Source organism: Acipenser ruthenus, chromosome 6 (assembly GCF_902713425.1).
Source record: "Acipenser ruthenus chromosome 6, fAciRut3.2 maternal haplotype, whole genome shotgun sequence".
In the NCBI taxonomy this organism is placed as follows: Eukaryota; Metazoa; Chordata; class Actinopteri; order Acipenseriformes; family Acipenseridae; genus Acipenser; species Acipenser ruthenus.
The window spans coordinates 45,363,232-45,388,857 of NC_081194.1; the positions used below are offsets into that span (position 1 = coordinate 45,363,232).

The window sequence follows — 25,626 nt, forward strand, 5'->3', positions numbered from 1 at the left end:
TATGTAAAAAATATTGCGAACAAGGGGTGGGGTGGGGCTGGAGATGCAGTACTGAGTGTCCTGTTGATATGCAATGCCTTTTAAACCTGTGTAAGACAGCAGGGAGGGGGTTAAAACCTCCCTGCAGAAAAACATGTGCGTAAGGCACATTTTGGTTTGTTTTGTTAATTGTTTAATTGTTAATTATCACCTGCACCTGGCTATGATTGAAAATTAGAGCCAGGTGCAGGGTTTATAAGGGGAGCAGTTAGTCTGCTCAGGGTGGCTGCTGAAGAGGGTAGAAGCCCGACTGTGCTGGTGTGTGGGTACAGCCGTAATTTCAAAGGGGAAAGGTAGAGTGAATCCTTTTCTGTGTATGCTGTTCTGTTTGTTTTTTGTTACAGGTAAACAGCTTAGCTGTCCTGTTTTTAGTTTAGGTTCCTGTTTTGTTTTAGTTATTGCTCAAAGAAGAGCTAGGTGTTTGTTTTGTTTACTTTGTTTCTGTATTTTCATTTCAAAAATCCATTTCTGTGTGTTGGGTCTGTGTTTTTAAAGGGGCAACGAACTGCGGTGAGGGCGATTCTTTTACACCTGTTTTACTGTGAAAAAAATTCTTTTAAACAGCGCTTCTAAAATAAACTGCGCGTGTGAAAATAAATTGGACCCGACGCGCCTGAGACGCGCTGAATAAATGGACTGCTAAGGGTTAAAAACAAATCAGCATTTTCCAGTGTGTTGTGTCATGTTTCAGCATGACACAACACCCTGGAGTGCCATCATTCAAATGTAAAATGGCATATAGCATCGTTACGTACTAACATGCTTGCACTTACACTCTTGATAATGACTTTTATTGCTGTGTCCTTCCACGGTTTTAAAAAACATTGTTCAGGTGAGCGGCGCTGTGTGTGTGTTTTTTTTTTTTTTTCCTCCAGGTTGTTTCTTACGGTGGCTTGTTGAGGCCATCAAAAAAAAGATCTATTTGTTATGTCAAGATAAATTATGTCAGGAAAACAGAAGTAATCACTTCCGTTTTCTCGAGATCCTGGGATAAATGATAACAGAATGGTAATATCGAGATCCATTAGATAACAAAGATAATTATATTTTTCATTGACTTCTTAAACTTCTCTGGATTGAATCTTGGCCCAAAATGTTTCTTCATCCCTGCCGCAATCTGGTTCATGGTGTGTCTCAAATCAATAGAAATATGGCTAAACAGAATAAACAGAAAAGTTCCTTGCAGTGGTTAAACCTTCACTTTGTGGAGCTGTTTGTTACCTTGTCCACTTACCCCCATCATGTATTTTGTCTCACTTAACCTGGGTCAAAGCGTGTTGACCCACATCCTGATGACCAGGATTGCTGGTGGTGATGTCACAAACCCATCAGATAATACAGGCAGGCACAGTACTGGGGTAAGAATGCTTTTACGATCGTATTCATTAATGTAAAATAAAGAACAAAACAAAACACTTCACAAAACAAAAGGCACGTTGGCCAAAATAGAAATAGAAAATACAAAGCCCTGTACAAACAAGTATCACGCTGGTCCAGATCCAGCAAGAGTAGCAATTGTTTATATTCTCTAATTCTTAGTTATTACATTTATCGTTCCTCCTCTGAACACACTCTCCCTGTTCAGCCAAAGATGCAGGTTTTTATATTGTGGCCAAGGGATTAACTGGCTATCAGTTACCTAGTTTATCCTTCAACCACATTCGATACAGATTTTATCATATGCCTGGTCAACAGCCAGTTTATCAATAAGCACTCGCTGTTGACCATGCACTCTCACGATTTTACCTGGATGTGGCATTTTAACCTTATCCAGGCTGTCAAACAATAATATCAACTAGAACTGCCAGACAGTTTTACAGTTTCCAAGCTGAGTACCAGATGGAAATTTTTGCAAGTTGTAGCAATGCAGCACAAGTGTCAGCAACAGATCAGTTTTATGCAACAGTTTCAATTCAAAATATTGCATTAATTTATTATCTCACAATACTTTAAACACTATTAACCATAACCCTATCTACACACTGTAAGGAGTTATAAGCTAATTTTACATTTAACCTTAAGGAGAGGTCAAAGGCCACAGGCAAGGTGATTTTTGGATAGAGCATATATGGGTTTCTATCTATGTTCCATAGTAACCATTAACCTATCTGCACTTTGTAAGGAGTTATAAGCTAGTTTTACATTCACAAACACCATTTTTGAAAAAAGTCAGTTGTATTGACACATGGATGATGCTTGTCAACTTTGGAGTTAATCAAATAAACTGTTTTTCAACTGAAGCGGTTTTAAATTTAAGAACGAAACACAGGTCTGACCGCCATCTTATTTTACGAAAGAACACCATTGTGCCATATTTGAATTCCATTGTCCCCAGGATGACACTTACCACGTTAGGAGTTAGTTGGTTAAACAGTTTGCAAACGAAGCAGTTTGATGTTTGGGCGCATTTTTATAGTAAAATTTATCGCAGCAACTTCTGCTTCGCAAACTTGAAGCGGGTTTGGTTGATGATGACATATGCAAAGTTTCAGATAGATCGGTTCACCTGTTCCCAAGAAGAACATTTTGAAAGGTCTTTCCAAAACATGCGTCAGGCTGCCATCTTGGTTGACGCAGGAGTACAATTTTATTTACATCTGAACTGTAATCTACACAGGATGATACCTGCCAAGTTTTATGTGATTGGTTACAGTGCGTGCTAACAGGAGCAGTTTAAAGTTTTAAGAGGAAAAACGACAATAATAAATAAATAAATAAATAAATAAATAAATAAATAAATAAATAAATAAATCTTTACAATAACAATAGGCTTCCCAAGCCAGCTTGGATGCCTAATAATAATAATAATAATAATAATGGAAACTTACTTTAGATTCCAGATAGATGTTTGCTAAAGACATTTTTGCAATTTTGTAGAGGCATGTGGAAAGGGAAATAGCACAGATCACAAAGAGGGTGTCGTTGATGGCCACTCGCACAAGGACAATGTTCTTTGGGTCAGTGTTTGACATTTTCACCAGGAGTGCACATGTCAGATTCACCACCATGAAGACGAGGCTTATTGACAGAAAGATCAGATACAGAGGCAACCTGAAATGGAAAGCGTAAATGTTCAAAGACCACAACACAACCATTTTATTTATCTCTTTATATACTGTATGGAGAGTTGGATGATTTAAAATGCTATAAAGTTAAAATTTATATGTGGAGATTTGGATGATTTAAAATGTAGCATCTTGGCATATTAAGATTTATCGGTCGTCACATTATAATTTGTCAGTTGGAGTAAAATACCAGTACAAGATTTCTTTTAAAATGAAACATTCTTAACATTTTTATTTATTAAAGTACATTTTTAAACATTCTTAGACTGATAGACTAACACTGCCGACTTGGGGCTGTTTTACTATAATAGCCTACAGTTATTGTGTATAGAAATTGTATGTCATATTTTATTAAATCACAAACGCAGCATTTAAAAAGAGGGTTATGTAATTTTTTGTTGCCTTTTTAATACACATGCCGTCACAAAAATTAATACTATGTTAATATATAAAGGACAACCTTGCTTCATGAAATTGATACATTTATCATTTGCGTGTTTTTTTTTTTTTTTAAATAATCTTAAGATACATAGAAAAACTGCATTTCTGTCTTTGTTTACTTATATTCTTAGACAATACATTTTAAATACAAGTGTCTTAGAATAATCTGTATAATGTGAAATAATGTATAATGTGATATCTTATAACAATTGTAAGTCACCCTGGATAAGGGCATCTGCTAAGAAATGAAGAAGAAGAAGAAGAAGAAGAAGAAGAAGAAGAATATGAAGAAGAAGAATAACACAGCAGAGCTTGTGTATCTAATGCCCAAATCATACCACCAGGGCCCTAAGTTCCTCTATCAGTGTGTATAGACTTTCCTTATACATTTGATAGTTGACTGAAATCATTCATTGTATTGGTTTGTCTCTGGACTGAAGAGGAACTGTCTGGCTGCCTGCTAACTGTTTTTGAACAATGAGTTGTTTTTTAACTGGTAAAGCAACTTCCTGGGTACTGTAGGTTTTTCAGAAGTGCAATAGTGCTAGTATTGTTGTTTCATATGAAAAGCTTTTTGTCATCCCATTCCACTTAGAAATGTGTCTTAGGGAGAGTCCAGTTTGTATCGAGGACTACACATTGTAACAAATATAACATAAACACAGTTCTCAGATATTGAAATCATTTTCCTATTAAATGGGCTTGAAGGGGTTCTATTGTATAGGTCCATTATATGTGAAAGGGCAGTGTCAGCTAATGTGAAACAGATGTAAACCAAAACCAGGTGTTAGAGTATGGAATTATATAGGATTAATACTGCGCATGTTCATACCCAAATGAAATGCAAAACTTATATAAGCTTAGGGGAGACTATATTTCAGTGAATTTGCTCGGGTGAAATGGACCTCCGGACCTGCTCTGAAAGGCCGTTCTCAGTTGAAGGTTATGGTTAATCACTCTTTTGACTGCAAGTTAGGTTTCTACCATTATTCGACTAGAAGAATGGGTTGCAATAATTGTGATGTGTCTGTATCTTGAATAACCAATGAATGTAACCAAATGTAATCATGTATTGACCATAACACCTGTTAAGAATAATATTTCATTAATCAATAAACTGTGTAATTCGAATAATTATAAAAGTAGAATTGTCTGATTCATTATAATAAATATTAAATTATTTATAAACTTATTACCTTATTTTTTTAAAGGAGAAAAACACCTGCAAATTTTACAACAAGAACCAAATACATTATATATTTCAGGGTCTCATAAGAACTTTATAGTAAACTGACCTGTACTTGAGGAGCTCTGGTGCATACTTGGATTTTGCCTTGAAAATAACCTGTAGGATTAAGGGGGGAAAACCAGAATATGATTTAAACATAATAGCTTAGTGTGCAGCATGCAGTATGAGCCTCTACTGACACCATTTGCATTAGAATTGAGTTCCGTTCAGCCCTCTGGGCGAATCAGGTTCCAATTAATTAATATTCCAAGTTTTCATGTATATGGCAGCCTGGGTCACATGCACCCACACTCAACCAATCATATAAATGCTTACCTGTTGTAACAAGACAGTGAGGGGGTTAATATCCTCCCTGCCAGAAACATGTATTTGTGTATTTGTTTAATTATTGTTTAATGATTATTTATTGTTTAATTATCACCTGCATTTGACTACCATTGTAAATTAGAGCCAGGTGCAGGATATTTAAAGAAAGCACGCAGTCTGCTCAAGGCTGCTGCTGTGTGAAGGAGCCCAATTGAATGAGTGCTCAATTGTATAAAAAAAAGGTATTGTGTGAAGCCTTTTTGAGATTTGTTAAAAAACTGTGTGTTTTTGTTTTGTTTGTTTTGTTTTGTTTTGTAGCCGGTAAACAGCTCAGCTATCTGGCGATAGTTAGGTTTCTGACGTGTGTAGTCAACGCTCCAAAAACAGAGGTAAGTTTTTGTTTTCGTTTTGTTTATTTTGTTTATTAAAATTAGCGCGTAAGCGCTTAAAACGCCAGTTTTGTGTCCTGGGTCAATTTTTAAAGGGGCGACGAACTGCGGAGAGTGAGCCCGGCTTACACTGTCTTTAAAATAAAATAAAAACTCAAACCATGTCAACAAACATCCCAAGGCTAAATGCACTCTCCCTATCTTTTTAAAACTTTACAATATTTACAAACATCAATCAGGTGAAGCATGAAAGCCACACTTGCTAGCATTTGCTAAACAAGGTACCTGCATAGTAATAGTTCCCTTTCAATTCAAAGACAACCACCAAAGACATTATGTATGGGATATGCCTGCCCATTGGGTAGGTATCACTGAACTGTCTATACCAGAGCTGACGATAGGCCCCTTCCTGGGATGACGCTTTCGGTCCCACCCACTGAGGGATTGAAACCGTCATCCTGAGGAAGCCATTTCTCTTTTTCCTTCTCAAGATGGTAAAGTAAGACCTCTGTCTAGCTGAGCGTGTTGATAGAAAAGAGCTTTGAGTCGTGTTGTATTTCCCTTGCATTCGTGCTGAAAGCCGGCTTGCCGCTTTCCTGGAATCACCGACTCTCTATTTCGAGTCTCTTCTTTCTGTCTTTCAGCAGCCTCCTCGCTTGCGTTGTAGACTGCTCTGCTTTTACTGTCTGTCGTGTATGAGCGACTGCCTGTGCAGTCACCCCTTGATTGAGTGTCTATTTCTTTCTTAGGAGAATACAGTTCCTCCATGGGGCTAGGCATTGCCACATCCCCACTGTTGAGTGATTCCCCCAGCTGCCATCTGGCAGCTGTAGTGGGCCTGTTGTTGCCTGCTGCTGCACGCCCCCTGTCTCTTGTCAGACCACACGACCCTGTTCAGGGTCATGCTGTGGATAGCTGCAGAGTGGTTGTTACTCAGCCATCCAGCTGTGTATTCCTCCACCGGGCTCTGTTGCTTTATCCCGCTGTAGAATAGACCTCTCTGGCTGTGTAGGCCGCCCACCTCAGAGAGTCGGGCCTTGTAAACAAGCAACAAAGTATTCTCCCCTTTCTGTTCTACTGTGTTTTTGCTGTCTGCCTTCAACTCGCCCACAGTGGCCTCGGCACTTGTGTCTCCCTGGTGCATGCTACGCGCTGCCCAGGTGTGTGACAACGAGGTTAGGGTAGGCACCGTTGCATAGCTGCCCCGCCCCCCCCCCCCGGTGCTTCGGTACCTCGGTGCACGCATTTCCTTGATACTTCGTTATCTTGGTGCGCACGGTGCTCGTTGCACACAGCACACGGTGCCTAGCACTACAGCGTCAGTGAATGGACGCAGCGCCGCATGGTACACAGTGCACATAGTGCTCTTGTTACTTGGTGTGCGTGGTGCTCAGTACCCACAGTGCACACGGTGCTTGGTGCCCACTGCTACAGCGCTAGTGCAAGAAAGCATGGTGCTGCACGGTACACGGTGCACGTAATGCTTACGGTACTCTGTGCGCACGGTGCTCGGTAGGCAGGTGTCTAGTACCTCGGTCCACATAGCGCCCTCGGGTGCTCGGTGCACAAGGTGCCTTGATGCCCTCTGCCTGTAGACAGTGCTCCACTCCATTGTAGGCTACGCGCTGCCCCGGTCGTGTGACTGCACCTAGTCCAGGCTAGACACCCCTGTCCAGTTACTGTGATTGAGACTGTGTGAAATAGCTCTCTCTCTAGAGTTTTCTGGAGTTCCCCTGCAATTTCATTCCTGGAAGCCGGCTTGCCACTTCCCTGGAATCAGAATCCCCGCTTCTGTGAATTCAGCTGAATTCGCTGTGTTTACTCTTTTTCTTTTCAACAGCCTACATCGCTTTGCGATTGCAGTCTGTTTTCTAACCTTACAAGCGTGATTCTTCCACCGGGACACAGCTCTGCTGCGCCCCGCTATTGGGTTCCACGTCCCTATTCGTCCAGCACACAGGAAGTATCTCCGCTTCACCTTTCAGGGGAGCGTCTTTGAGTTTTCTGTGTTGCCATTCGCCTCTCCTTAGCCCCACGCACGTTTTCAAAGTGCATGGATGTCATCCTAGCTCCCTTGAAGCTGCAAGGGATCAGGGTAATGAACTACCTGGACAACTGGTTGATTTGTCCCAGTCGCAGGAAGCAGCAGTGGCCCACACAGCCAGTAAATACCGGTGCAAAGTACGGTCTACTTGAGTCTCCGGCTGGATTCCCTTGCGATGCAAGCCTACCTGTTGGACGACAGAGTAGCTGCCATTCGCAACTGCCTGGCCCTGTTCAACAAGGGTTCACAGTTTAATTGGTGTTGTGTTAAACTATTGGGTCTGATGTCCACAGCTTCATCACCCACCATACTAGGGTTACTCCACATGCGCCTGATCCAAGTGTGGCTCAGTGCCTTACGGCTGCACCTCAAGCGTGACAGACACCGTCGGCTGACCATGTCTTGCCTATGCTGGGAAGCTCTATGCTGGTGGAGGAGTAATTATGGGAGTCATACACAACCGTCAATTGGTGATGACAGATGCACCCAACTCTGGTTGGGGGGCCGTCTGGGCAGGCAGAAGAGTTCGCAGACCCTGGTCAGATCACTGGACATCCCTGCACATAAATGCGTGGGAGCTGAGAGCAGCCCACGAGTGGCCCAATGCGTTTTGTATGCTTTCCCGCCGATACTGCTGCTCCCCGCCGTCTTTGAGAATGTCAGGAGAGTCAAGGCGACTGTTCTCCTGGTGGCACCTAGATGGCCGAGGAGATTCTGGTTTTTAAACCTCTGCTAGCTGCTGCAAGGCCAGCCCTGTGGGATCCTGTTGCACATGGATCTCCTCAGTCAGGTGCAAGGCACCCTCTGTCACCCAGGACCAGGCAGACTCCAACTGTGGGTCTGGCCCCTGAACGGGACCGTCTGTCCGCCTTAGGGCTCTCGGACGCTGTTGTCAGTACACTGCAGAATGCTAGGGCCTCCTCCACAGGGGCGTTACATGCCATATGTGGAAGTATTTTCAAAATTGGTGCATGGCCATAGTTGCCCTATAGCAACTATTTTGCAGTTTCTGCAAGAACTGTTAGAGGCAGGTCGATCCACCTCTATGTTGAAAGTGTGCCTAGCAGCCATATTTGCATGCCATGTCCCCATTGACTCTGTGTCCTGGGCGCTTATATACTAGCAACCCGTTTTCTGAAGGGTGCTCATGGTTATGCCCTCCCAGGAGGCCCTCCCGAATGGAGCCTTGATGTTGTACTGGAGGCTCTCACGAAGGCCCCGTTTGAGCCTATACACTCCATAGAGTTGAAACATCTGTCTATGAAGACAGCCTTCCACTTGGGCATCACCTCCGCCAAGCGGGTCAGTGAGCTGCAGGCGCTGTTGGTGCACAGCTCCTGTATGTGTATTTGGGACGATGGCAGCACGGTGTCACTGCATACAAACCCTGCTTTCCTCCCCAAGGTGATTACAGCCTTCCACATGAATCAGTCTGTGGAACTGGAGTCTTTTCGTTTGCTTCGGAGGAGGATAGGAGATTGAATTTCCTCTGCTTGGTGCAGGCATTGAGGTGTTACGTGGATAAGACATGAGCTCTGTGTCATACTGACCAGCTCTTTGTCTGTCACGGTATACGGACCCTAGGACAGCCCCTCTCAAAGCAGCATCTGTCACATTGGATTGTGGACACAGTCTCGACTGCGTATGATGGTGCTGGCTTGCCCCCACCTGGGAGGGTAGCCACACAATCCACTAGAGGGTTGGCTACATCTTGGGCCCTCTTCAGAGGGGCCTCGCTGTCCGATATTTGTACAGTGGCTAGCTGGGCTACACCGCATACTTTCTTCAGGTTCTACCGCCTTAATGTGGTAGATCCTGCCCTGCCTTCATTAGGCACGAGGGTCCTTGAGGGTGTAAGCTCACACCGCTAACCCCTGGGGTTATGCAGTTCTGATGCGTCCCTCATATGCTGCCGTTCCTTCTCCCTCGCGACGGCTGTGGTATACATTATCCCATACATAATGGCATTGGTAGTCATCTTCGAATTGAAAGGGAACGTTACTTACTGTAACCCTGGTTCCCTGAACTGAACTTGGGTCATCATTACATGCCGATCGTGAGGTTTTGTGTGAGAACATGGAGGCTGTGTTTTTGTTTATGCTTATGGAAGAAAGTACTGTAAGTAAATCGATCTAGAGCTCGTCAAGCACAGCTATGCTCTTTTCTGCAAAATCAGCGGAGACGCTGTTTTGCTTTTTCTGCACTGCTAAATACAGTGGTGATGATCTGCAGTACCATGATGGTAGATCGAAACATCTGGGCGATCTTCCAACCAGAAGGCTGGTGGGAACGACTTGAGTGGTTTCCAAATGACTGGATTAAAAATGTACGCATGTCTAAGGAGTCATATATGTGTCTTTGTCATTTACTGAGACATTTCCTGGCGTGCCAAAACACACAGATGAGACGTGCGGTATCGGTGGAAAAATTAGTTACGGTCGCACTGTGGTGTTTGGGGATACGAATTGTCCCATACTGTTTTAAGTTGCAAAACCAAAAATACTATTTTTTTTCTTACAACAAAATATTATACAACTGTACTTTGATCAAATAAAAAAGTATATTATATGTATGCATTATTTACCAGTGAATTTACTCATCAGGCTCATCAGGCACCCATATATATTTTTGTAGCCATGTTTATCACACGCAAATGCCTGATAAACAATGACATCATTAGTTGCGCAGAAATCCACTGAGCACCAACTGCAGTTGTGTTAGTGCAGTTGTAATACACACACACACACAGTTAGTGCACATTAACTAACCAAACTGAATTAATAACCGCACTTGATACTAGCTCTGAAAAGGATTAACTAGTGTGGTTGTCACTGCCCTTTGTAACCAAACTGTGTGCGTATACAAACCATATTAAGAGCAAAAGGTGAACTCACAACTGCATTTAGCCTGTGTGTGTATGTAGCCTAAGTACTAAAACTGAAACAAATAGGAATTAGTATTAAAAAGAAATATTCATAACTAAACTGAAACTGAAAAAATAAAAATAGAATAGAAATAGAAACTTAAATAAAAAGTTGCAACTGAAATAACGTTTGTGCTGACGAACGATGCAGGAGCTCTGACGCCTCCTAGGGACTGAAAGGGGGAAAAGCTCCAGGAAGGGATGGACTGCCAGTTATATTTTTTATCTGGACATTGTTAAGAAATGGCCTGCACGCAGTCTATCGTGAAAGCCTGGAGAAAGGAGAATTGCCTCACACAGATTTTAACAGGACTCTCAGTCCCAGGGAGCTCAGCCCAGCCAATAAAAGTATCTGCGTATGCAGATGACATCTCTGTTTTTGTGAATAATCAGACATATTTTCAGAGAATTTCATCAGCTAGAATAAACTGGCAAAAAAAAAAAAATTGTGCGGTGTACACAAGGAAACTTTTTTCATGGTTTTGTTTTTTGTAACAGATGTATTCCCCTTTTTGTTTTAATGTCTGTTTGCCAAGCTGGGGTTGAATTTTTCTGAATGTATTTTTTATCTTTGGGATACAATACACTAAAAGAAAGACATTTTTGTGTCAGTTGGCAAACTTTTAGGACAAGCAAAGCTATCTGTTTTAAAAAGTAGAAAAGCTCAAGTTGCAAATGTGGTTGAAACAAATGTTATTACTGTTTTTAGAATGCTTGTTATCAGGATTGGATTTTAAATATTACAGTATGATAAATGATTTAGAAATGTTTGTTTTGAATTGGTGTATTGGTGGTGCACTTTGTGAATTATCAATATATATTTGATAGTCTCTTGGTTTTTTTGCTATCTTTTTAAAGTATTTAAATATATAATGTTGTAAATTGTGACTGATGTATTTTATGTGTTAATGTTTTAGATGATCTATCTATCTATCTATCTATCTATCTATCTATCTATCTATCTATAAACTCTCCTGGATATTCAATTCATGTTTATTATGGTGAAGTCATAGCAGGTTGAACTCAAAGCATTAATCAGTATTGTGAATTTACAGTTTTTCTGCCTTTTCTGATGTGATAGCAGTTCTATAATCTGGTCCTTTATGGTCTGTGACTTGTTGCTGCTTGCCCGGGGTGGGATTTTAAAATATGATTTGTTTTCACTAGGTTTTAATTTATGTAATTAAACAGAAGCAGTCGACCAGAGCAGAAAACACTTGACAATGCCGAACTGCTGATTTATTACCAGGTGGCTAGGGAGCTACAGGTGAGAACTGTTGAGTATCCCTGTGCTGCCCTGGGATTGTGAAATGTTTGTGGTTCATCCCTCAGTATAACAAAATCTAACCAAAGGAAAGGGTGGTGCAGTGGGTCTCAAGCAAAACAAACATGGTTTTATAAATTACAAAACCAACATGCAGTCTTGTACAGTTGTACAATTGGCAAACCTCAATTTGTTATTGTGGGTTTATTGTGCAAACATAGATTTGCACAATAAAGGCTGCTACCCACCAGACACGATGCGACAAGCAAAACTGTGCAGCGATGCGACAAAATGAATAGAACCTATACTTTTGATGAGTATCTTTCACACCACAGGTGATGTGACAGGTGACACGGGACCGAGACCAGGGCGGCACTGGAGCGACGTGAAATAAATAGGATTGAATCCTTATTTGCGATTTGTCGTGCGACAGCTAGGGAATTAACCAGTCAAACAACAGCTTCAATGCACATGGTCCAACACGGTGAAGCAGTATCCAGAATGACAGAGGAAAAAATAATACTTGCCGTTGAAAAAATAGCTTTATGACAAAGGTCATCACAATTTTAAAGATACAGATTTGAAAGAAAATATATGAGAGTCCATTTCGAAGGACCTGGATAAGCCTGGTATGTATGATTTATTGCCATATATGTTGAAATACCGTCAGAGAAGACACTCATAATTTCAACATCATGTTGACGAATATGTACCAATCTTGATCATAGTTTGGTCAATAGCAATTTTAATAGTTGTATATATCTGGCAGTTTTCAAACCTGCTGCATCGCCTATTTGTTGCTTCTGGGGTGTATGGTCATGTTGCTGCGAAAGTATCTTGTCGCCCATTGAAAAATCGCATCACATCTGGTGTGTGTCAGCCTTAATTTTGCAGTTTTCCATGTAGTTCCCATATGTATACCAGGCATTCACAGTTTAATATATAATAGTTGTCCATGGTTTTTATCAAACTCATTTGGTCTTCATCATGCATGCATATGCATGTTCTGTAATCAAGTCATGTAAGCAAAACATGTTTGCAGTTCATCTTTCACCAAATATCCTTTTTTGACTTTCTATAAAGGAATATTGAGGGAGATGGTACAGAAGATAACACTCTAGATTCTTATGCCTGTCAACTTTGCCCCCAAGTGAACAATAGTGTACATCACAAAACCACCACAAACAATTGGGCACAATTAGGCACAGGTTAGGTATGAGGTGTGCTTGCAGAGATGTAAGTGGAGGCTGTCAAGACACCTGCCAGTACCGTGCCTGAGCCTTTGCCATTGTCCCTCAACTTTCACAAGTCTTAAAACAACAAAAATTGAAAGATAAATACATCAAATCTGAAGGCATACAGCTAGTTAATACTAACCTGTACAAAGTAAAGGTTCATCAGACTGAGAGTGAAGAATTGCAGGCACACAGGGAAGCAGTAGAGCAGCCAGAAGACGAAGGGGCTCAGCGAGTTGGCTGTAACAAAGTTCCTGAAGTAGAATGAGAAGAGCACCGTCCGCAGGCCTGCCCAGAGCAGACAAAGAAAGAGGAAGACAGTCTGGTAGCTGAAGCGCTTGTGCCTGTAGTGGAGGATCAACCAGAGCTGGACGTAGACAAAAAGAAAGAGCAGCGAGTAGAAGACAGTGTAGGCGACAGTCAGGCCCAGCTTCACACAAGGGGGCACGGCCGGGCTCAAGGTAGGGGGCTGAGTATCGTTCGTCAGGAGGTCCCACACTGGTGCTTCCATCACCCTGGCAACAAGCCTACTTCTTTTTAGCACAACCTGGTTCCTAGTCCCTGGTTAAGCTCCATGCAGCCTGAGAGAAAAAGAAAACAAGCCTCACTTCCTCCTTCTGCAGAACAGTGACGGCCAGAGGCTCAGCACATGATCTCTATTCAGAATGAATCATTTGTCAGCAATTGGCAGGAAACAGAAATCTGCTCTCCGTGGGCAATCCCCAAACCATCCACAAGTACTGATATTTGTTTAAACCATTTAAAGGGGCTGACCATCTGTGGGTTGAGATTTTAATAAATGCTTTCATGACCAGCAAGTCTGTTTGTGTCTTTTGTTTTATTTTTCAAGCTTTTTTAACAATTGAGACTGAAAGACATTAAAAATCAATTTAAAAGAATTGATGTTTTACTCTTTCAACACTAGATCTGTAAGAGGTCTAAGAAACACGATTCTTCAATGAATCTGCTATTCATTGAAGAATCGAACCAGGGCAAAATGTATGTAGTTGAAGTACTTGGTGATATTTTGTGTATCTTCCTTTCTCATCACTGTACTATGTACATGGAATTAAATTGGCCAGTACCATAAAATAATACAGAAGTCCCCGTCCAACAAATATGTATGTTTCCAATTGTCAAGTTTTAAAAACAAATTTCACTGCTTCTTTTGACATGGGAAAGGCATGATAACCTTAAAATTACTGTAAACATTTATTGTGGTAAATTTTGATATTCGGTTTCCCCGGCCTTTATTGTAAAGAAGATGCTACATCATAATTCACCATTTCGTAGTAAAATATATAAAATAAATAAATAAGTAACAAAAGTAGATCACTATGTTCCAGTATCATGTTCTGATGCAGATGTAAAACAAAGATGTAAAATTGCCTCCACTATAAATATAAATAGATATGCCTGATCCTCTGCTGACAAGAGTGCCATATCATGTTGGTATGATTTTGTTCTGCTTTCAATGGAATTAGGACTGTTTTTATTATTATTATTAATATTTATAAATCTGTCTAGGTTGCAGATGGTTATGTAGTATTACTTTCACTACCACAAATTGACATCAATTTGTAGAGTAGTCCTGCTACTACGGAAGATGATTGCTACATTGTGTCTATTTCTTCATTTTTAAACATTACAAAACAAAGATAGGCTATTTGACCTTCCTGAGTCATGAGTTGGCAATATTTGGACAGAAAATATTATCATGTTATACTGTACATGCTAGGCCTGTTGTTGTATTGTTACTTTGAAGTTGTTATGTAAAATGAGAATTTGTGCTCCATCTCAATCTCCCTTTTTTGATAATAAAAAATAATTATTAGAGCAATCATTTGTAATTCTTGAAGAATGGGAGTGAATCAGATTTACCACTGAATAAAAGAGTCAGACCTGTTTGCCTGAGTAAACTCCTAACTCATTACCTCATCTCATCTCTAGGGGTCAACATTATCCAGAAAAAGAACTACACAACCAACACACACAAAAACTGTTTCCAAAAAAATGGTCTTTGTTTGTTGCTCATTTCCCATCTTTTTCTATAAGGAGGTAGTAAACATTTGTAATAAAGGGCACATTTCATGGCAAATTATGCCTTGTCACTCAGCAGTTGCACAGCTTGATATAAGGAAAGTAATTCACAAATGTGTCTATTTAATTTAATATTAAACATACTTTCTTTTCCATATATTGTACTTGTTATAAAAACAGAACTGTACATGAACATACATGGAGTGCTGCGGTTATTTCACTCAAGAGGATGGCCATAAACAATCCCTAGAGCCCTTTGGGGGCTCTTAGGTTATTCTGTCACAATATACTATCAGCTTCAGTACATAAAAAATGCTGTTGTGACTGACAATAGTAGACACAGTTTCTTGATTTGGGGGATGTTTCAAGGGCCATCTGGAAAGCTTGCAGTCAACAGTGTTGACTCTGACAGGATTTTTCTCTGCCCCGTCCTGACATTCCCACGGCAGCTCCTCACCCAGCCAAGTCAACCTTAAAATCCTAGAAACACAAATGCTCCATTTTAATACCTCAGCACTTATTTAATGAAGGAGCACCAACAGATTGTAAAGATCTCTTGCAGATACAAGTTATTAATAACGGTAGTACTTTACTGAATATAGAAGCCCCCTTTCACTGTAAATAGTAAAAGCTTATGTAATATAGTCCCTATTTGGGCAGGTATCCTGAAGTGTCAGTGTGACAGGGCAGAAGCCCTGCACATGTAAATAGTGGGTTTATATTTAAGTTTGGCAGGGATGGGGTTAATTCCTCCCCTGCTGAATACACATGTGGAATGTGGCTGGGTCTTGATTGAATAATTGATCATCAATCAAGTCCTAACCACAGGGTATAAAAGGAAAAGAAAGTCCTTTGTTTCGTGGTGGTGTAAGGACAGAAGCCAATGAAGGTGTTGCCCAAGCTGGCCTGTGTGAGATTTGTTATATGTGTATGTATATTCCTTGTTGTGTGCTTGTGTAACCCTTTATTTTGGCCCTCGTGCCCTATTAGTAAGGTGACCATATGGCTCTGTGTTCAGCGGGACAGTTTGGGACAGTTCTGGCTTTTCAACTCACAACCCAATGCATTCCGGCAAGTGTAGTCCTGCTTCTCTTAAAGGAAAGAATGGTACCTGAGACAGGTAAAACATACCAGAATGCATTGGGTTGACAGGTAAAACATACCAGAATGTATTGGGTTATGAGTTGGAAAGCCTGAACTGTCCCATACTGTCCCGCTGAACACAGAGCCACATGGTCACCTTACCTATTTGTTTTGTTTTTGTTCTCGTTTGCTAACACTGCAGCTTCCTGACTCTGGGTCTCATTACTGACTCTATCCTTTCACAGTCAGTTATTTACTTTGCTCTGATCAAGGTCATGTCAACTATAGTTGTGGTTTAAACTGTCAAGATTACACAGTGATATAAATGAGGTAAACTACTAGACAGACACAAGTAAAGCAACATGGACTCTGGGCTTATTGCTCAATCTTTCAATAGCTTCGTAATATTTGAAGATAATTATATAGGAAGGATCTGAGATGTTGTTATGGAATTGGTGAAGTTAACCCTTTTTGAATCCACATTTGAACCCTCCCAATGTTCTTTAACTAGTACTTTATGCTACACTTTAACCCTTTGCGGTCCTATGTTGGACCTGGTCCAACATTGCCATTTTCCCTTTCCGGTCCAATGTCAGACCCTGTCCGATCTCATCAAAAAGACGGAAAAAAGTTTTTTTCTCGGGAAAAAGCTGAGAAAACCATTCAATGGCAGAGTGAGACCGATAGGAGCCAAAAAAAATAAAAAATAAATAAAAAAGGGGGCGTATCTCATGAATACAGATAGCCCAGGCACCACATAGCTAACATGGTGTAATCGATTGCACCCACTCGGGTTTGTTGCCCCTTTAAAAACACGACCCAACACGCACAGGAATGAATTTTCTCTGTGCGATTGCGCTATTTTTAATTAACAACAACAACAAAACAAACAAAACAGAAACAAACACCTAACTCCGTTTTTGGAACTCTGACTACACAGGTAAGTCCCTGACTAACTCGCAGGACGGCTAAGCCGTTTACCTGGCACCACAACACACAACCACACGGGCTTAACACAGCACTTACTTATGGCTACTCGGAGACAGAGCACCTTTCCACCTCCTTCTACTCAGCAGCCCCGTGCAGACAGGCTGCACATCTTAAATACCCTGCACTCGGTTCTAATTTTTAATCACCACCGGGTGCAGGGGATAACAAACAATAAAACAATTACACAATTGTGCATACGCACGTGTTTTTCCTGCAGGGAGGCTATTAACCCTTTGCGGTCCATTGTCGGACCTGGTCCGACATTGCAATTATTCCTGTCAGGTCCATTGTCGGACCCTGTCCGACATCATTATAGAAACGCAAAAAACGGGTTTTAGTCATTTTTTCTCGGGGAAAAAGCCGAGAAAACCATTCAATGGCCGAGTGGGAACAACAGGAGCCGAGACAAGTCGAAAAAAAAAAAAGAGGCGTATCTCATGAATAGTCATACATGGCCCTGGTATCAGATAACAGGGCGGTCATAAGTAAACAAGCTGGCTGATAGTGCGACAGCGCACAGAGAACACGGACATTTGCAGAGCTTTTTTGAGATGTTATAGTAATAAAATAATGACTTGGATCACATTATTGAGGAGCTTGGTGATAAAATGAATGATCAGGAGATGATTGATCGGTATGTACGACTATTATTATTATTATTATTTATTTCTTACATAGGTGAAAGCTATAGCGAACGAAAGGGTGGGGCGGGGCTGGAGATGCCTAGTGAGTGCTTTGTTGTTATGCAGGGCCTTTTAAACCCGTTTGACTGTGAAAAAAAATACTTTTAAACAGCACGTCTAAAATTAACTGCGCGTGTGAAAATAAATTAGACCTGGCGTGCCTGACGCGCATTTAATAAATGAACCACAAAGGGTTAACCCCCTCCCTGCTGTGTTACACATCCTCCCCCTCAAGTGTGCAACACTGATCGGCCATTCCAAGGCCACTTCCCTCCACCCTTAAAAGACCACCCACCCTCAAGTCCGATTTCTTTAATCTTCGCCCTCTTCCACGGGCGGGCTTGAGGGTCGGTCGGTCCCTCCGGCGCTTCCAGGGAGGGACCGTGAACCGGCGACACGGGACCCCACCGGGATGACAGGGGCAACTGAAGCGACGGCCGGGGAACAGGAGGATGCAGCAGAGGGCAGAGGTCTTCACCTGGGGACCGGCGCAGCAATGTCCGATCACCCAGGGGGAGCGGAGCAGTGAACAGGGGGAGCATCAGCGACGTCTGGCAGCAGCCCAGCGACGTCTGGGTGCTCGGGGAGAGTGGAGTAGGGAACCTGTGGCAGAGCTGTGGCCGATGGTGCAGACTCCTGGGCTCCAGGTCAAGCGCAGGGAGGTCTAGGCAGACCGGCAGGGTGTCCAGGAACAAGGGCAAGGGGCTGCACTGACCAGCGCCGGACAAGCTTCCGGGATTGGGGACTGGAGCTGTGGTGGAGGTGTGCTCTTCACCTCCTCTGGCTCGGGAGACAGCACCTCCTCTCCCTTGATTGCAGCCGGTGGCTCCAGAGACAGCCATATCATGAATGTGCGGAGCTGGTCCTCTTCTGCGGTGGATTCTTACATTCATTCATCCTCCTCTGATATAGTTGCTGCTCATTTTAAAATTGCTAGTATGCCCGGATTAGGGGCTTCCTGTCTGCCGGGGCCACCAGAGGTTTTCCCCTAATCAGCCTCAAGGGGTTTTTTCCTCTCCACTGAGCGGCAGGTATACACATAGTCACATCCTACTAACAAAATAACTAACCATCCCTCTGTTTGTCCCGTTTGTCCTTCTGGTCTTTTGTTTATGTTGTGCGCTGGCACGTGCTATTTTTTGTTTGTCTCACGGTGTGGGAGATTTCGTGAGGTGCCGGGGATCCATCCTTTGGGGGGCAAGTGAGTCTCACTTCCCCGACCTCAGGGTTAGGCATCCGCCTCCCTTACCTTCAGGGGGGTTCTCACCATGTGAGTCAGAGCAGACCCCTGGCCGCACTGTCCTTTTCTCAGGTCCTGCGCTTATCTTACCTCACTCATGCTCTGTTCTATTCTGCTTTTCTTTCGGGATGTGGCCACTCGTGCTCACATCCCATACTAACCTCCATGCTTTGTCCTGATTTCAGGTCCCAGGCAGCGTGACGTCTCGGCCAATTGGGGGTTTAATGAGCGCCCCTTTACAGAAGTCTCAGATGCTGGGTACCTCTCTCTCTCTCATCTCCTTTCGTGTCCCGGTCTACCGGGACTGACTTCCTTCCAAGGGGCGGATCCCCGAGTCATAACCCTCGTATGTGTTTTCGGTCGCTGGGTCCTTTGCCCCTGGGATGTGTTGGCATCGTCGCCCTCAGTCAGAGTCCACGTTTCTATCCTGTCTTCGGTTGCTGGGTCCTTCACCCCTGAGATGTGTCGGCATCGTCACCCTCAGTCAGCGACCATCTTTTCTATTCTGTTTTGGTTGCTGGGTCCTCTGCCCCTGGGATGTGTCGGCATCGTCGTCCTCAGTCAGTGACCACTTTCTATCCTACTAACTGCTCCTTTCTGCTTCTTCTGCCCTATCCTTACACCCCCCAGCTCACACCCCGTGAAAGAAGAATAAAATTAAGGTTCTGGAATGGCCTAGTCATAGTCCAGATCTAAATACGATTGAGAATCTTTGGTATGAGTTGAAGAAGGCTGTTTACAAGAGAAGTCCTCTGAATTTGAATGAACTGGAACAATTCTGCATTGAAGAATGGTCAAAAATCACTAAAGAATCTTGCCAAAAGCTCATTGACAAACATCCTAATCATTTATTATTGCTAAAGGTGCCTCAACAAGCTATTCATTTAATTGTCGTTGTCAAGGTATGAATACTTTTGAATTAGCATTTTTGGAGTTTTGCAAAAACATTGCTGAAATAAATAATCATCTATTTATTTCAGCATTTTTATCATCTATAGACATCTATTTTTTGTAACTTTTTTTCCTCATCCACAAAAGCAAATCTTTTGCTACAAAAGATTTTCCCTAATATTCTTTGTTTTTTCGAGAAATTTCTAAAAATTATAAATTTCCACTGGAGTATGTAAACTTTTAACTACAACTTGGCTCACTTTTGGGTTCTTTTCCCTTCTTTAATAATGAAACCCAACACACAGACTGACAGTTAAGCACTTTTATGCGCACTTTTAATTTCAAAATAAATAAAAACAAACAAAAAGCCTAACGCCACACAGGGTCACCAACTAAACTATACAAATTGGACAGCTAAGCCGTTTACCAGTTTCAAAACACACATTTAATAACAGCCTGTGGTAGAGTGACTGACGGTCAAGGCAGACCACACTGTAAAAAGCAGACTTCAGGCAGTTATTGCAATGACGCGCAACTGCACACGTTTTTTATTTACAAGGGTTTTAAACAAACAAAAAACAAACAAAACAAAAACCTAACTCTAACAAGGAGTACTAGTACTTACTAAACCGTTGTTTCTTATTAAACCACAGGACAGCTAAGCTGTTTACCTGCATTAAGGTATTTTGGTGTTTCCAAAAAGCAAAATGACCCCACACAGTAATTGTATTATTGCTAACTGCAGCACTCAGTTTTATCTCTCTCCAAACACTCTTCTCCTTCTCCTTCTCCTTCTCCTTCTCCTTCTCCTTCTCCTTCTCCTCATCAGATCCCTGGTAGTCTCTCGCACACACCCACAAAGGAATCTATATATACCTCCTTTTATTACCCCTAATTGCAAACACTCAACCCATCATTGTTTTGTCAGTGGTAAATTACCTAATCAGGACATTGTAGATATCATCAGCAGTCGGGTCTTCCAATGATTGCTCCCCACTGGTGGACAATACATTGAAACTGCAATTATGTAGTAAACAGAATTATCTTCATTCTATTACTGACTTAGGCATGGTTAACCACTCAAAGTATGCCGGTGTAACGACTCTGTCACACATTTCACCCCCTCAGCTCAAACCTATGGTTTAGAGTGACCTTTCTTTGACACTCCGTCAAGGGCGCTGCAATAGTGGCGAACCATTTAAAAACAAATCTTTATTTAAGTGGTTTCACCACAGAAAGTTACACCACAAGCAACTGGTGACACACCTAAACAAAATATCAACCAAATACAAGTAGTGAGCATACTGTATGACCAGAACATAACTTCTACTAAAGATGAGACAGCATTATAATATTAGCAATAGCAACTTCTAATTTTGTAAGAAACAGAAGTCAAGCATGTATTTTTGTAGAACATTTGTTCTTGCGATTATCAAACAACCATTTCACTTCTTGTTTCACTTCCTTAAAAACAGGTTTTGCTCAATTCCCATACAAACTAATCAAAATGCTCACAAACAGTAGAGAATCTACTGAACAACAATTAACAGTGTTAGCCAAGAAACAGTGACGCATATCCCAGAACTCCTTAGTCAGGTTCTCTGTTTAGCAGCAATGGGATTATTGATCTGCCGAATCATGGACCCTGTTGGCAAAGGGATGTATTTAGCACATGATGTAATTCAGATATGCTGTGAGAGTGTGTGTGAGGTATTATGCTGGTGAAACTTACTCTTGTCTTGTAACCACGAATCGGTTTTGTTTGACAGTAAGAATACCATATGATTGCTTTAAACAATGTGAAAATGTCCTATTGAATAGGGGTTGTCAACCAATAGAAACACCTGTATGATAGCACACTAATATGCTGTTAATGGACTGCTCCACGCATGTAGTATGGAACTAGGCTGGCAGGCAGGTGCTTCTTTAATTTTTTGTCCTGCGCATAGTGAGGTCGCCATGGAGATATGACGTCTGAGGGCACGCACTTTAGTTCAGGGACTCTGTGCATGGATACAGGCTCACAGTGCTGCTTAGAGCACTGCTCAAGTGTAAACGGGTGGCTCAAATGAGAAGTTTAATCTAATTGACCCTAAGCCAGCTCAGGTCATAGTTTTAAAAATGTAAGCTCACTACAAGACTGTAGAGATTGCTATTGGAACAGTCTAAAACATGATAATGTCACTCTGGAGTACAGATTGCAACTCCATCTTCACTAAAGGAATCAGATTAGCAGTAAACCCACCAAACCCAAGCAATGGATGTTACCAAGCTAGTAAACCCTGGAGGCAAAGGCCCAGAAATGGAAATCTCTGTGTGGGCTGTGCAGTGAGGTGAACTATCCCCAGTCGATTTTCCTCCAGAACTCTGTGTAGGCCATTATAACACTCACTGTGAGTCCCCAGCAAAGATGGGCAAAATAGCGCTGGCAGGACTGAAATCACCCATGCATGACTTGCCCTGTATTCTGTTTCAACTTTTACAACTCTACTGCTTATTCCTGTGTGCCCATTTTCTCACATGACCCCAAAGCCTTTTTAAATAGAAAAACAGCTCTGGCATCTGTGGTTTTGCTAAATATGGTGATGCGTGTTTGTTTTACACTATTTCCCAGATATACATCTCCAATCTTGATTCCAGTGCCAGGCTTCAAAGGGCAAAGGGCTAAAAGTACTATAAATCGCTTTACAAAAAAAATATAGAATTACGGTAAGGGTCATGTTTCTGAAAAGATTCCCATTACAAAATGTTCTTGTCTTTGCTATGAACTAAGTGACTGTCTCTCTTTCCCTTGACCTCCGAATGACACAGACTAAGACCACTAAAATACAAAGGTACTGCATTACTCGCCTTTTTACCTTTTACAACTTCAAATTGTTAACAAATATATAACCAAGGCTTTTAAAATCATATCTTTTCATCTCAGAAGTGCCTTTTTGTTTTGCTGTTGAACTGTTTGATTATCATGCCACTGTATGTTTGAAGCTGAGGAGATTGGTTTCCACTCAATAAAGTTTCACTAAATACAAAAATGTCAGCAGTATGGTAAATGCTTAAGCTACAACAGCAGAATAGCACCACACCCCCTAACCAAAAATATTGAACATACATGTTACTGGGTAAGTGAATTGTTGTTAAAGCATATATTAGACTGAAACAAACAAAGCTCAAGGAACAGCATTATATGCATGAACAGCATTATAAGTTAAACAATATAACCCATACTATTTAGTATTCTATTAATAGCAAATAACAAGGAAGTATATAAATAATGGTAAAAAGTCAATAGCAGCCTACTGGAATACAAAACACAATAACCATGCTCAAAAAAACATTACATTCAAGTACTCCTAAAACTCAAAACTACTTTATAAATACATATATTTCATTTACTGTTATCTGCTCTGTTATTGAATCATATTTTGTCATATACTTGTACTTGCTAGAACCGAAGTCATTGTATTTTTATCTTGCTCTTAATTGTATTATTACTTGTACTGTGATTCTTGAAATGTATTTTTGTTTACGACTGTAAGTCGCCCTGGATAAGGGCGTCTGCTAAGAAATAAATAATAATAAGTGGAATACAATAAGTAGCTTGTAGTTAGCTTACCCCATTAGCCCACAAACAGGCTCAGACAGCCCAACTACAGTCCCCCGCCCCAAAAATTAATTTTCATAGTGTTGCCCCAAGTTAGTAACCATCCTATAATGTCTAGTCTAGTCTGCTTGAATATCATTTTACGGAGATATAGAGTGATGTCTGCCCATGAATTGTACATTTGATTCAATATCCTTCTTATAAAACAATTTTGGTGCCCAAGACTACATTTGTATTTCCCTGTGGCACCAAGGATTCTTAACATTGCTATTCACTAAGCTGTTCTGGACTGCTGGCTTTTTTAACAACAGTCCAGAACAGTTTTTTTTTTTTTGAATATCATACTGTATTGTATTCATTAAAATACAAAAAGGGAATTGAAGGCATGCAAATTTAAATACTTAGCTCAGATCCCAGACCTATCATAATAACCTGTATTGACTCCATTATTCACATCACTAAAGGCAATATAAACATGCCTCCATGTGATAGAGCAGGTTTATAGAAAATACTATTAACAATTTAAAATGTCTTTCAAGTATTACAAGAATAGAATTCCAGCTGAGTATTTGCTTATAGAAGTGTTTTTTTTTTTTTTTTTTTTTTTTTTTTTTACAGTAAAAGCGTTTAAATAAATAACCACAAGGTGGTGCCAATAAACCGCAATTGCAATTCCCCTTTTATTGTTAGGTTTAAACAACTCATGCCTCTGGGTAAAAAAAGTGCACCAGTATTAATAAACCAAAAATAATTCGCTTCACCCAGAAAAACAATGCATAAACAGATGTAAACCCTGTGGAATTGCAAAAACAATTCTGGGAACTACCTGTATACACTACTTCCTGTGGACCAAACAAACTAAATATTTCTCAGGGGGGGGTTTCATAAACGGCATACCACTAGCTTTTATGTCAACGTTAAGAGAATCGAAAATAAACAACCCAAAAATCAATTACGATAATCATCAATTACGATTTTGTTTATTTGTTTAAAATCGTTAAATAAGAAATAAATGAATAAACAACTGTACAAAGCAGAAGATTTAAGATGCCAAATCCTGCCCTTATAACAAAATTGACCAGTCAGGAAATATGTACCTTTTTGTGCCTTGATGTATGGGGATGAAATTGTCATGAATTGCCATTATTTACTTTATGTTATTGAGAATATCATATTGTGTATAGGGTGTGTCTGCCTGTCCATATATCCATTCATCTGTATGTCACATTTTTGCATATACAATAGCTAGAGAATCGGTTATAAAATTGTGATATCATATCATTGCTTATTCTTATTCTATACTATTATGTACTGTGACAAACCAGGGTTAGTTTGCCACTTGCAGAAATACTTCCTGTGTATTTATCTATTTACACAAAGTAAATCAAACAAACCCAAAACCTAACTCCATCCACGAGTTCTAACTAAACATTGCAAGTTTTAACTATCACCGGAATGTTTACCGTAGCACTGTGCTACAATCCCAGACTAGTATGGTACAATATGTAAATATCAGGACTGTATATAAAAGAAACATTATTCTTCTGCACCAATCTTATATTTTTTATCTTGTAGAAATGTGTTCTGAATTTTACAGTGAGAAAAATGTAATTACCCTTTTGATTTCCATGAAATTTGAATTCCCGAATTCTACCAAGCACATGTTGTGCTCATTTGTTGGATGTCTTCCAGTTGTCTAAATGATTGGAGGATACAAATGTGCTGGTTTAACATTTTAAATGAGACTTGCTGGTGCCAAGCAGCATTAGATTGAATAGTAGTGCTGAATAACTGTCTACATTGCTGGTATTATAAGCTGTGAAAACAGAATTAATCTATGATGAGGTATGGAGATCGTGTATTCCCAAAGTTATGTTCAGTTTACACAGCAGTATACATTCACTAACATGTCCTGTACTTTTACCAGAGCCTGCTGCAGTAATCTTCATAAAGACCACAAGAGTACAAAGCAGTAACAGCTGTGCCAGTTGAGTGAGTTACCAGACAGGTTTCAGCTGTTGGTCAAATTAGACTGCTTGATTCATTTTGATTTATTTTCTGTTTCAGTGATTACATCCTGGTGTTACCTGTGGCCTCAGTATAGTTACCCTCTGTGGCAAAGTGCCCGCCCCTGTGTGTATTT

General features: G+C 40.9%; 1 protein-coding gene across 3 annotated transcripts in view; it reads right to left on the bottom strand.

The window, feature by feature from the left end:
* Nucleotides 1–25,412, bottom strand: part of LOC117411459 (G protein-coupled receptor 137Ba-like) — a 38,043-nt gene extending 12,631 nt beyond the window's left edge. The window contains exons 1-4 of one of the 3 annotated variants that reach the window (XM_059025430.1): nt 25,099–25,412; nt 13,098–13,536; nt 4,841–4,890; nt 2,868–3,090 (exon numbers count right to left, since the gene is read on the bottom strand). In XM_059025430.1, the coding sequence (XP_058881413.1) occupies nt 2,868–3,090; nt 4,841–4,890; nt 13,098–13,466 (642 nt within the window). In that variant the 5' untranslated portion in view covers nt 13,467–13,536; nt 25,099–25,412. Of the gene's footprint in view, nt 1–2,867; nt 3,091–4,840; nt 4,891–13,097; nt 13,594–25,098 lie in introns of those variants that run through there. The other 2 variants (XR_004545793.3, XM_034019025.3) reach the window with 2 other exon arrangements.
* Between the last annotated feature and the right edge of the window lie 214 nt (nt 25,413–25,626).